At 39.1% G+C, this 13,087-nt stretch overlaps 6 protein-coding genes across 7 annotated transcripts; 3 read left to right on the forward strand and 3 right to left on the reverse strand.

Annotated features, from left to right (window-relative positions):
* Positions 1-1,288: 1,288 nt before the first annotated feature.
* LOC110189780 (uncharacterized) lies at positions 1,289-2,089 on the forward strand. Its single transcript, XM_020960010.2, has one exon. The coding sequence runs from the start codon at positions 1,381-1,383 to the stop codon at positions 2,032-2,034; it is 654 nt and encodes a 217-aa protein (XP_020815669.1). The 5' UTR covers positions 1,289-1,380; the 3' UTR covers positions 2,035-2,089.
* Positions 2,090-2,471: 382 nt separating this feature from the next.
* LOC147642695 (uncharacterized) lies at positions 2,472-5,616 on the forward strand. Its single transcript, XM_086839290.1, has 4 exons — positions 2,472-2,662; positions 4,958-5,103; positions 5,177-5,341; positions 5,404-5,616. The coding sequence occupies exons 1-4, from the start codon at positions 2,572-2,574 to the stop codon at positions 5,572-5,574; spliced, it is 573 nt and encodes a 190-aa protein (XP_086695416.1). The 5' UTR covers positions 2,472-2,571; the 3' UTR covers positions 5,575-5,616.
* A 1,217-nt stretch (positions 5,617-6,833) lies between these two features.
* LOC110189767 (protein TAPT1 homolog) lies at positions 6,834-9,434 on the reverse strand. Of its 2 annotated transcripts, none has more exons than XM_020959998.2 (3): positions 9,117-9,434; positions 8,447-9,048; positions 6,834-8,396 (listed from the first exon to the last, which is right to left on the reverse strand). In XM_020959998.2, exons 1-3 carry the CDS (start codon positions 9,325-9,327, stop codon positions 7,188-7,190), a joined length of 2,022 nt encoding a protein of 673 aa, XP_020815657.2. In that variant the 5' UTR covers positions 9,328-9,434; the 3' UTR covers positions 6,834-7,187. The 2 variants fall into 2 exon arrangements, with proteins under 2 accessions (XP_020815657.2, XP_020815648.2); XM_020959989.2 differs by having other exon boundaries at positions 8,447-9,057; positions 9,117-9,433.
* A 380-nt stretch (positions 9,435-9,814) lies between these two features.
* Cbp20 (cap binding protein 20) lies at positions 9,815-10,746 on the forward strand. The gene is made up of 3 exons (XM_020960024.2): positions 9,815-9,973; positions 10,032-10,249; positions 10,476-10,746. The coding sequence occupies exons 1-3, from the start codon at positions 9,926-9,928 to the stop codon at positions 10,672-10,674; spliced, it is 465 nt and encodes a 154-aa protein (XP_020815683.1). The 5' UTR covers positions 9,815-9,925; the 3' UTR covers positions 10,675-10,746.
* On the reverse strand, positions 10,735-11,969 carry Prx5 (Peroxiredoxin 5). The gene is made up of 3 exons (XM_020960020.2): positions 11,860-11,969; positions 11,251-11,385; positions 10,735-11,187 (listed from the first exon to the last, which is right to left on the reverse strand). Exons 1-3 carry the CDS (start codon positions 11,953-11,955, stop codon positions 10,858-10,860), a joined length of 561 nt encoding a protein of 186 aa, XP_020815679.2. The 5' UTR covers positions 11,956-11,969; the 3' UTR covers positions 10,735-10,857.
* A 97-nt stretch (positions 11,970-12,066) lies between these two features.
* LOC110189797 (ubiquitin-like protein 4A) lies at positions 12,067-12,791 on the reverse strand. The gene is made up of 2 exons (XM_020960023.2): positions 12,602-12,791; positions 12,067-12,537 (listed from the first exon to the last, which is right to left on the reverse strand). Exons 1-2 carry the CDS (start codon positions 12,770-12,772, stop codon positions 12,193-12,195), a joined length of 516 nt encoding a protein of 171 aa, XP_020815682.2. The 5' UTR covers positions 12,773-12,791; the 3' UTR covers positions 12,067-12,192.
* Between the last annotated feature and the right edge of the window lie 296 nt (positions 12,792-13,087).

A 13,087-nucleotide genomic window follows, 5' to 3' on the forward strand; every position in this document is an offset into this window, starting at 1 on the left:
TTAGGCCGAGTCTTATGCCAATTAAATGCTAATTTTTATAAGACCGTTTAATGTGTTAAAATTCTTTTAACTGACACTTTTAATGCGAAATCTCTCTTCTACATTTATTAAAAGTATATGAAATATATCAAATTTTTATAGATTTCACTTCGATTTTTTTTTTTTTTTAATTCTTTAAAAATATTATAAAATATAAGACATTTTTATAAATTAATCGCTTAATAAGTTGTTTCTTTTTCTAAACGAACTTTCTAATATATTTTAATATTTATATTACTATTAGAATGTATTCACTTAACATGTCTAACTTAAGTAAACGAAATCTTATTTTCAGTTGACTCTAAAATTATGCTTAAGATATTATGTACTTTTTCTGACTGATTTAATTTAAATACTCTGTATTGTGCTAACATTTTCGCCCTACTGTGGACTGTTGTGTGTGTACACAGATTTATTTAAACGCTGGCCGCTTGGGCCATGGAGTCCTCCACCTCCTCCCAGCACTTGAGCTGAAGCACAAGCACGGTGGAGAATTGCGCGTAAATTCGTTGCGGTCTCGCGTCATCAACTTAATCGCCGTCAACAGCAGTCAACAGCATCAAACTGGCAGGCAAATGTTGCTACTGTTTCCAGCAACCGGCAACTGGCAACCGGCAACCGGCAGGCAGACGCAGTTCGTCCGGCAACTGAGGCAACAGAAGCACCAGAAGCAGCAAATGTGAAGTGGTTTTTTTTATGATGAGCCGAACCCAAGCAGAGCTTTCCAACCGAGAGGAGGAGGAGGAGAAGGACGGACGGCACCGTGGCACCACAACAAAAGCGTCTCGGTTTGGTTCAGTAATGAAAAGTATCTATACCTTTGCACCTTTGCACCTGGATGTAAACACACTTTGTTGAACTCTTTTGGACACAACCAAAGATCAAAACAATGTCAAATTTTTGGATATTCCTTAAACCAAATTTATACAAACTAATATTAAATATATTACATACATTTCATGTTCGAAGTTAGAGTTTTTAGAGTGTTCCCATATTAAAACCATATCCTTAAAGAAATTAATTGGTTACTGTTTGAAAGGCATAATAATTTTAAATAAAATTTTAATAAAAGATATAGAAAGCTGTAACCTCTCTAATGAATTTTATGTCTTAAAACCCTTGAATAACTACCAAATTAATATATACTACACACTTCACTTTAATCTATTATTACTTATGGAGAACTCTATTGAATTTTAAAAAACTCAAGACTACAACTAAGTTGTACATTTAGATTTATGGAACAAAAAAACCTTGTCTCCCACAAAGATAGTCACAAGTAATCCCTGATTTTCCTGTCAACCGTAACTATAACTATAATCAATATCAATCACGTACAAAATGAGCTACTTAAATCAAATCCGACCAGTTCTGTTCCTATTTTACACGGTGGAGACGTTAGTTAACATTATCCTGATCCACTATTACCTATCCCTATTGAATTTTATTCATGAAACTCAAGAGTTGGTGAATAAAAGTACATGGTACTACAGCTACTTGGTGTGCTACTACTTCTTCACTGTGATGACACTGTTCGCCTGCGTGAACGTTTGTACCAAGAACCAACCCTCGATCCTTGAGGAAGTTTTGCGCCCGTTGGTGGCATTTATTTCGTATACGCTATTAACAATGTTAGCTTTGTATCATGCTGAGAATGACTTTACGTTGATGTTCCCCAAAACGACGAATAAGGATTTGTTCAAACCGGAGGAGAAACTGCAATCATACTTTAAATTAATACGTTCCCAGGCGACAGCCTCACTGGCATGCAGTGTGGTCTATTTGCTGCACTTCCTTATCGCCCTGGATGTCCTGTTGTCCAATGACGATACGGACAGCGAAATTGAGAGCTCCAGCGATTCCACGGGTATGGACCAGATCGAGGAGGACTATCAACCGGTTCGGCTCTATGTCCTGGGAAGTTACTTGCAACGCTGGCTGGAGACGTTCCAGTGGTTTCGTGACTACGTCAGCGACGGTCTTCAGGATATCTGAGTGCCAGCAATTCAAGCCTGAATGATTTAATAAAGGACTTATTTTGCATACGTAATCCTTATTATGTAACATTAACTAGCCTATCCCTCGATAATTATGTATGTGGCCAGTACCAAAGGCATACCCATCGCTTCTCCTATGACGTCAGTGTGAAGCAACAGTTACGGGCTGCATTGGGGCAAAGCTCATTGTCGTCAATGTGTCAACGATAAGCAGCTGGGGTCTTAGCCATACGTATGTACATATGTACATCCATGCATCGCTATCTCATACAGATATGTATGTATGTACATCCAGAGGGCAGTGCGCAGGTCCCGAGCCAACGGAGAGTGCAAATCGATAAATTATGGGGCAGAGCGGCAGTCAAGAGCAAGGTAAAGCATTGCCCTGGATGTGTGTGTTGGGTGTGGTGCTTTCATTCATAAAACTTGTGTACTAAACTTTAGATGTACATACTATACATATGCCCAGAGCCTTCTCTCCGTGAACTTACTCAAGGCTATTTTTAACGCAGGCCAACGGGCTGCCTCCGGCCGGATGTGTCAGGTCCTAGAGAAGTTTTTACTTTATGGCTCTCGCAAAACTATGCAAGGCATCATCGTCATGCAATTACTAAGTCAGCCTGCAAGTAAGCAACACGAATATCTTTACAACATTTCACATTAAAGAGTTATATAGGAAGATGTAACTAATGCAATCTTAGTTAAAGGATTAAATATTAGGGAGGACAGAAGACCTTCCAGTTCCTTTAAATGTTTATTTCATTACATTCTACAAACTTTTTTTACTAAAAAATTATATGCACATAATAACTATTACATTTAAATACATCATAATTTAGTAGAATATTTTATTTATCCCATAAAAAGCACACACAGAAAAAAAGTATATAGTAGTATTATTTATTGGTTCAAAAAAATTAGAATAATTTCTATTTGTACATTTAATATGCGCCAAGTATAACATAATTAAAATGAATTCTATTTTGGCTTAGCTAAGCATTTTTAAAAGTTTGATTTATCCACAAGAATTGTATTAATATATATAAATATTAAGTTCGAGTTTAAAGTTGCTTTAAGATTCAAATTACTTTTATATATATTTTTCAATCGTTTTTATAACATACACAGGACTTCATTTTTTAGAGCCAAAAACCACAACATATATAGTATTTCCGAAAGGTATTTGTTGAAATGAGTTTGAATCTGACCTCAGAATCAATCCAGAATACTTATTTAAGAGAAGATATATCGAAATTATATCTATCTTTAAAAACGGATAAAAAAAACTCAGTCTCAGTAAAAAATGCAAAGTAACCATTATTTTGTATTTAGATTTATGCAACATATTTTAAAACGATAAATGTATAAAATCCTTTCTATAAAACACATTTATTCAGTAGCCTAGGGAGACCTGTTAAGTTGAAAATTATATCTTGGTGTCCTAAGTAAACCCAAAATTTAATTCTCCTCAAAGCTGGCTTTAAATGCAACACCCAAAACGCTTCAACGACTGCCATAAATCCTAAAGAATTGTATTTAACATGGAGGAAACGAAAAACGTAATTTCGCCCACGCTGAAAGCGAATGTGAAATGTACATACATAAATGCGAAAGGGAAAATCGATAAGGACGCTATGCCGCTGGAGCGTTGTGTCCTTGAAACCGAAAAGGGAAAGAGCCATTCATGAAATTAGCCGTGGTTTTCATGAATGAAAATGGCCAACAAGGAGTTAGGGGGGGACTCGGTTCGGGATTTGGTGAGCATGCGTCCAGCTCTGCGGACCCGCTCTGGGCTCGATTTCGAAAACTTCCCCTTTTCAGGGCACTGACGCAACCACAATGCGCTGCTCCAAGGTCAGCGTAGAATTTCATTCATAAAACTGATACGCCCCGTGGCGGAAAAGTGTACAAATATATATGTATGTAGATGTTTTTGCGTACACGCGCGTGTAAGTTCCCTTGGGGGGAGGAGGACTGGTTAACTCGGATGGGATGGGGTGGGATGGTACTGGGATTTGGAGCCAAGAATCGGTTGCGGATGTGGGCTAAACGCGCACTCCATTTGCAGCTTGTTGATTTTTCTACGCGTGCAAATACAAACAAAAGCGGGAAAAAAAAACCTTTTCATTCATGAACCCAACGGGGGGGTGGTCCTCCCCTTCATGGTCCCACCAACAATTTTTGGAGCAAATCCAGAAAACAATTTCTCGCTAAGCTGAAAGCAATTTTTGCCCCTAGGAATTTTGTGGTAAATTCAGTCATTTGATTTTATCCTTAGGTTTGGGTGAATGGGGATAAATGTCAGCTTACCGATTAGAAAATGTTAAAGGTTATTCATACATACGTATATGGAATGATGAATAGATGCCAAACTGTATATATAGACTAATATAAGTACATACAAACAACAATTACAGAGAGTTAAAGATTAACTTTGCAGTATGGTCGACAAAACCATTATAAAATAAATGGTTTAAAATTGATAATCTTCTTCTTCTTGATAACCTTAAAATGTTGAAACCGGCCAACCCGTCGTATGAGTAATTTTTAATAATATGTCACTTCCCTCGTGAAAATTCATGGAAAAGTGCACCAACTTCTTTGCCTTAATATATAAAAGAAAAAAAATGTATTTACCAACCATATCATACATATTTTAATGGTTTTTAAACATTAAAATTGCTTTAAATTGCATTACTCTTTCATTAACACACACTTTAAACCCTAAATGTTTTTTAATTGTCTTTTAATTAAGTAATGTATTGCACCCCAAAAGGAAGGTAGTGAATGATGAAATTTGATTTTAATGACAAGCTGTGAGCATGTTAAGCAATATTTTTGTCATTTCATACATCAGTACAAATAAGTAAAGATCATGTTGTATTTGCTCATACTTTGCCTTTTGGCCAACCTGCTGCCAGTGGAGTGCAAATTCAAGAGTCTTTACTGTACTATTTATGACCACGATTATGGAAAGTTTACTATGTGCAAACTGAAAGCTATAAATCGATACAGGAACTCAGTCAGCGTTTACTTTCGCCAGAAGCAGCCTGCCGAAAAAGTTATGGTATTTATATGGAGCACAGTAAAATATTAATTTATTAAATAATATTTAAGAATGTTGCTGATAACCAAAACAGGTGCGAATGGAGATTCTTAAACGAGCCAATGGCTGGAGGCCTTTCCTATACAACGTTTCGGTAGATTTGTGCGATTTCTTGCAAAGGCACAGCAACATGTATTTAGCCATTGGCTTTGCCTATTTAAAACCCTATCTAAAATTGAACAACAGCTGCCCCATAAAGGTACTTAATATCTTTTGAGGTGTATTTATTAATTAATATTATTATTATAATTTATTTTTCAGGCCAACGATTCGGTTAGATGCGAAAATTTTGAGTTGGATGTTGATCAATTTCGCGTTCGTTTTCCATTCGAGACAGGTGAATATGGCTTACGACTGAGCTTTTATTATAGGAAAATTCTCAGAGTTGCGATTAATGGTTCCCTGGAGTATAAAAACTACAAAGAACATTAAGTCTATGATATATTACTTTGATCTATAGGATGAGTTTCCAAATTATCTGATTTGTAAAAGAGCTTCCTAGCAAAGTATGAGAATATGTGTTAAAGGGTATTAAAGGAAATATCAATAAAGTGAATATGGTGAGAGCTGTAAATTGTTTTGTTCTTTAGTTTACAAGTATTGAAAAACAGAGTTATATAAGCATATTTATTTTTCCAGAAACTGTAGACAATAAAGCATATAAATAATGTTATGTTATACCAAGAAATCTTAATCCTGATCGGGAAACAAACTACTATTTTTCTTTCGTTATATTTATATTTAAAGTTTTTACAGAACTTCAGTTGAAGTTTTTTTAAGGGTAACATTGCATTTTGCAATTAAATTATACGATCCAATCCCTAATAACATTCGCATTCTTTGATATTTTCATACAAACATTTTTTGACAAATCAATTATTATTATTATTATTATTATTGTTATTATTACTATTATATACAGATATAAAAAAAATATCTCTTTGGATTTAAGTTCCATATATAATAATAACATTTTCCTTACTGCTTTAAACAATTTTAAGAAGTTTTAAAATAAAGAATTTAAAAAACAGCAAACACGTCGTATGAGTAATATTATTTATTAATGTGCCACAATTTAAAGTCTCCTAGTTTTAAGCTTACTTATGATCGATTTCCGATTCGGAAATGCAAACTAAAAGAGCATATAAACTTCAGCTTCCCAAATTTAGTTTCCTTGATGTTAATGAATAAACAGACAAACACGTCGTATGAGGAATATTACTTGTTATTTTGCGATGTAAGCATGAAATAAGGATCTATTTATTCCAATTCTCGGATATTTAACGGAGTTGAAGGACAAAATATTGTTCTAATTCCAAAGAATCTTAAGCAGTTTCAAAAGAATAATTTAGAAACTGGAAAACACGTCGTATGAGTAATATTATTCTTTTTCTGTGCAGTTACGACCTAAACATCAACGCAGTTCCAAATCAAAAGATAGTTTCGATTTAAAGACGATATCCTACAGATTTCCCTCCAATTCATAATATTATTATTAAACGGTATTGATCAAAAGCTTACCCTTCGGAATGCAGTAAATTTTCAAAAATGCATTTTACAATGTCTTGCGTGGGAAATCAATTAAAAATATATTATTTACAAAGCTAATGTATAATTGAGCTAGTTTTATATTTACATTATTGTAACCTAATCCCACATTCTACTTTAATCAAATTTAATAGTAATAAAGCTTTTTGGGAAACATCTCCAATATTTATTTTATTTATCAAGTGCTTCATTAACAGTCCATGTGGTAGTGCCACCCCTCAGGTGTGACTTATTAAGATTACATAAATTCTTTTAGGAGCACACACACCAGCAGTTTTAGGCACTGTTTTGGTTTTCTTTCGTTTCCTAGAGAACGGCTGTCTTGAGCTATCAACTAAAATACATTTTAATTCCGTTCTCACTTATACTTACGTAGTCTAATCATTTTACAAGGAGCAAAACTAACCGATAAACGAAAGATCAAAAACGCAACGCAACGCAACTACGTACAAGGTACAAACCAAAGAATATAATAATAAATTAGCATCGAATTATGGCTACAGCTGTGTCGTTTGATTACCACCCCCGGCAGCACCTCCCTTTTCCACCAGGCTGGGTATTCCTGGCTCCGACTCGGATCGCTTGTGCGTTCGCTTTGGAAGCCGTTGTGACAAGGCCTGCTTAGGACTTGCCTCACCACCACCGGAATCGTCGAGCAGCATCAGATCCGGCTGACTGCGCACCAGGTCCTGTTCCTGGAACACCTCCTGAGCGGCGGAAGTTGCGTTGGTCACGTTTGTCACCTGCTCGTTGAGGCACACATCATCCAAATCGACATCGCTATTGGAGAAGAGAGCCGTGGCTCCCAGTTCCAGTGAGTTTGTGACATCCAGCTCCTGTTCACTGATTGCCTTTTTTGGCGTCGACGTCGAGGCGATTGAGGTTCGTGAAAAATTATTGCTTACATCGAGATTGGCACTAACGCTGGGCGGTGTCAGAAGAGTGGACACTTGGACGGTTGGCTTGCTGCCAATGCTGATGTTATTATTATTATTGTGATTATGTCCGCCCAAGGAAGTGGTGGAGGAGACAGGCGCCGAAGTTCCTACTGGAGGCACATTGGTCATGCTACTTGGCGTGGAGCTATTCCGCTCCGTCTGATGCTCCTTCATTAGCTTGCAGGCCTTGCCCAGGGCACAGATCGTCAGGCAGATGCGTAGGCCTAGAGCAAATAAGTAAGCCAGCAGGAAGAGCAGCCAGGCAGCCAGATTCTCAAAAGACACGGCCGTATATATGGCTTTAATCAAGACCACAGCCAGAGGAAACGGTATGAAGCCCATTCGCCGAGCCACTAAATCCGAGTGATCCGAAAAGGCATGCTTCTGTCGCGTCTGGGTCATATCGTAGGCCAAGCTAGTCGTGTACTCCCGGTAAATGTTCTCCGGCAGCTCATTGAATCTCGTGATGAACGCATGCTTAACCCAATCAATAAGAATCTCAGTAAAGAGCACGGCGAAGCAGTCGGGCAACATCACACAGAACTGGGTGATGCTCCAATCGAACTCCTTCATAGTCTGGATCACCACGATGAACAGCAGCACGGAAAGGTGGAAGCGCTCCCGGACATCGCTGCAGGTCAGCTGGAACAGATTGTTCTTGTCGAACTTCTTGAACACGGATCCCTTAAGCTCCACAAAGTTGTTCGATATCATAATGGTCAGCAGACCCTTGTTGTTCGAGTTTACGGCCACATTTAAACAGGTTGCCTGGAAAAGGATTTTATAGATTCCTTACAGGATTCAAATTTAAAACTCACCTGAAACATAATCAGTCCGCTGTGCAGAAACACATAAATCAATGTGAATAGGACGTGTGTGAGAACGCCAAAGTGTTCGCGCTTGGAATGCTTCGGCTCAGTGGCCGTCCAGAAGAGAGAATCAATAGTATCCTGGCCAAAGGCGGACAGTAGTCGATCGCCAACCTCCAGCATATTGTAGAATATGTACAGTTTGATGATCGACTGCGATTTGATGATGTGGTACACCCGATTTGTGTCTACCGACAGCATGATAAGCGTTACAGTCACCCAAATGACGCCCTTGAGCAGATCGCAAATTTCCGCCGGATACAAAACCCTTTGACCACTGCTCCGAAATCGGAATATTCTTGCTACCGTACGGGACACCAAGGCCCAAATGGCCATCAGAAATCGGACGGGTAGAAAGGTGTGTATGTAAAGGAAGGAATCGGCGCATTGCATGATACCATAGACCATGAAACGTTCCAGATCGCGCGGTATGCGCATGAAGCTATATATCTTCTGCCGACGAGCCGAATATCGTTCCTCATCATGCTCTAGCATATAGCCACGGGTCATTTCCACCTTGAAGAAATCGAAGAAGGTGTTGGTGCCAGTCTCTGTGTTTCCTGAAACCAATTAATTACATTAAATTAATGAATTCATTCATTTGGAAATTCTTGTTTACCGTTCTGCAGTCGCTGCTGCGCTGCTGCCGCCGTTGCCGACGCTGCCGGCGTCGCTGCAACGTCATCCTGGATGAGCGGCTGCTTTTGCTTGATCTCATCATTATGGTAGTGGTGATGATGATGCAGCTCCTCAACCCGGCTACTGGTGTTGACGTCGCCACGGAACCGCAGCTGCCGCTTGCTGCCACCGGAATTTACTGTGGTGTTCATTAAGTACGAAGTATTGCCATAAAATTAATAATAATAACAACGAGCCGTGAAATGTCTGGGGAATGGAACAGCACTTGTAAATGCGCTAACGCGTCACGAAGGTATATTCCAAATTATAAAAATAGTATATATCGGTCTCGGTAAACTATAGTTGCTGTTTATTGAATTCTGGAGAATAAAATGACAAATAAAGCTGCTTGTTAATACTATTTCGCATAATTTACCTTTATTTAAACTTAATAGTGATATTAATAAAAAAGAAACAAACACTGCATTTAATTCGAAATTAATACTTCACGTTTTCTGTGATATATTTTTTATTTAACTTATAATTATATAGTCGACCTTAAGCCAACAGGCACAAAACACAATTTTATTATATTTGTTATTATTTATTTCTTTTATTAAACGAATTTGTAAATTTTCTCCAATAACAACCATCGCATAGTCACTGTTTCTAGCAACCGATATTTATATCGCATCAGATCTGACGGATAGCAATCGATAGAAAATACCAAAACTAAAAAAATTATCGCCCTCCTGCCGTCTCTAAATAAACGCTTAGAAAAATATATTCTTTTAATTTATTTGCTAAAATATGGCCGCTTCCGTGGAATTGAGCTCGTATCGCGATCAGCACTTCAAGGTGAGTATGCGCCACAAAACTCAAATGAATATTTATCAATTCTATAACCCCATTCCAGGGCTCTCGCTCCGAGCAAGAGCGATCACTCCGCGAGTCGTGTACGCTGTACGTGGGAAACTTGAGCTTCTACACGACAGAGGAACAGATCCACGAGCTATTCTCGCGCTGCGGCGATGTCAGAGTTATAGTCATGGGCCTGGACAAGTACAAGAAGACACCATGTGGCTTCTGCTTTGTGGAGTACTACATAAGATCCGAGGCGGAGGCGGCCATGAGGTGAGACACCATAGTTCAAGCTGGAAAACCACATTGTTCCCGGCTCTTTGAATTTCACTTAGACATATGGCTTTTAGAGATTGGTCGGAAGATTCTCATCAACCTCTTTTCTCAACAACCATAGCTACTTCAGGCTGCTAAAGCATTGTTTTTCAGTACTATAAGCTTGAAATCCTCTTAACAGATTTTTAGTTACTAATTTCAATTGCTTTTTATTTATCTTTAGATTTGTAAATGGCACCCGCTTGGATGACAGACTGATTCGTGTCGATTGGGACGCAGGATTTATAGAGGGCCGGCAATATGGACGTGGCAAAACTGGCGGTCAGGTGCGCGACGAATATCGTACGGATTACGATGCCGGTCGAGGTGGTTACGGCAAACTGCTGTCCCAGAAGATCGCTCCCAATACCGACAACCGCTAGATCTAATAATAAGATTAAAGACTAAGTCCCAAAGTAGATATTAAAGCAAACACCTAGATATAACACCACTAATCGCATATATTGTACGTGCTACATATAGTTCTTTTCAAGATGTAATTGATATCATTGCGGCCTATTAGTGTACGAGTTTCTCTAACATATTTGGGAGACTCTGGAATCCATTTACTTCTTGCCAATATTGTTGGCCAGCGAGCAGCTAAGTCCGGTGCCATCAGGTTCCACGTTCAACTCGGTTACCTTGCCGTTCTCCACCACCAGGGAGTAGCGCTTGGAGCGCACGCCTCCAAGAGGGGGAAGATCAATGGTCACATCCAGGGCCTTTGTAAATCCACCGGCCGGATCGGCGAGGAGACGCACCTTTCCAGCGGCACCGTGCTCCTTGCCCCAGGCGGACATCACAAACGGATCGTTCACGGAAACGCAGACAATTTCGTCTACGCCCTGCTTAGACTTCAGCTCATCGGCGGAGCTGACGTAGCCGGGCAAGTGGGTCTGTGAATTACGATATTGATATAATTGTGTTCCTGAGATTGATCTTAAAGAATACGAACATACCTTGGAGCAGCCGGGAGTAAAAGCGCCGGGCACACCGAATATGATTACTTTTTTGCCATTGACCAGATCGCCGGTGTTGATCTTGTTAGCAGGGGAATCCTCGAAGAGGTCCACCGCTGGCAGGGAATCGCCTACCTAAAATTAGGCGAATGTTTTTGGTGATTATTATCATGAAAATAAATTTGTGTATGGCTTATAGTCATAACTTTGGTTATCTTGAGTCTGGAGAGAACAAAAGTGAGGTAAGACCACCACTACATTTACAATTTCGAAAATCACACATTTGACCTTTGACTGGAAAAAATGAAAATGTGGAAAGTTAGAATTCCTCATCGCTTATACCATTCCGTTGTGATCTTTGGTCAGTGAGTCGTCTTGTATTCACCAGTGGCAAATGTTAGACAATATTCTTCAGCTAACTAAAATTAAAAGGCACACGCACACATATGAACATATGTAGCTACGGATGTAACCTTGAATTGCACTCGGGTGCAGTTTTCTCTTCCGGCGCAATCAATATTTATGCACCGTAGCCCCACCGGCCTTATGTAATGGGCCCCGGCTGTTGGATTCCCAAAATCTGACGTTAATTGTACGTTATCCACTTACTTTGACCATGGCTGGTACTGTTCTGGACAGAGATCGCACCGACTTGATTTGCGCGGAGTTAACAACTCGGCCAAGAAATTTGCACAGCACTCGCATTCTCCTCTCTTCTCCTTTACCTTCTTCTTCCCACACTCACACACACACGGCAAGAAATGGCCGCTGCATCAGGGCACAGCGTTGCCAGATGGCCGATAAAAACACAGGGGGTTTTCTTTCAGTCAAGTCTTAATTTTTACTACCTTTGGGGAAATAAAAACAATTTGCTTAGCGGAGGAGGATAGGCATTCGTCGGAGGGAGTGGGGTTTGCTGGATCAATAGGGGTGTCGTGCAGGCTATGTTGTCACTCCGCTAACTATGCTATCAGCGAATCTCTCCAGGTCGTCTAAGCTCTGTTCGTTCAGTTTTTTCTCGAAATCGGTCATGAACTCATTGGTCAGCCGCTCCGCCTGCTGTTCCGGATAGTGTTTGCGGAATCCCCGCTGAATACTGTCGCGCAGGCAGGGTTTCATCACCACCAGGTTGAGTTTGGTGCCCTCCTTGATGTTGGGATAAGAGGCAATCGTCTGCTCGTTGTTCAACGGTCGCCCGAGGAGCAGGAGCTTTTGATTCGCAGCCGAGATTTGGAGTTCCGTTTCGATCTGTTGTTTTACCTCCAAAATCGTGGATGTCGGCGAGACCTGCGTGCAAAGTTCATGAATTAAAAATGTGTTAAAAACACGACGACGAAAACTAAAATATTACTTCGAGCGTGCAGTCCGTGCCCTTTAGCACTTTGATTGTAATCTGCATAGCAAAAGCAATATATTTAATAAAATTAGGGAAATTCGGCCCGCAACCAATATAAACAATGTCTTTTCGGCGTTGCCACGTTGTCTGAATTTGTCGAGTTGCCACAGTATTGGAACTCGCCATTGCCCCTCTGTTTTATCACTACACATAAATTAACTACGTATTTAAATATAAGTCATACTAATTAATAGACTATTTGTTTTATACTTAATTGAAAGCCAAAAATTAAAACCTTTTAATAATATAAATATTTACTTATATACATAAATGAATTGTAGTCATATGAAATTATTGTACTGTACTGAAAAAGTGTCTGTAGAAAGCAATTATTTAAGGAATAACAAAACAATACAATTTATTTATATAAATTTGCTTTCTCATACGCTATTTCAGTCTGCTAATACATTCATCCGTTTTTTAATTAAAAAAAAAATGTTT

The sequence above is a fragment of the Drosophila serrata genome, unplaced genomic scaffold, assembly GCF_035046125.1.
Source record: "Drosophila serrata isolate PLE 108 unplaced genomic scaffold, ASM3504612v1 contig_364, whole genome shotgun sequence".
NCBI classification, from domain to species: Eukaryota; Metazoa; Arthropoda; class Insecta; order Diptera; family Drosophilidae; genus Drosophila; species Drosophila serrata.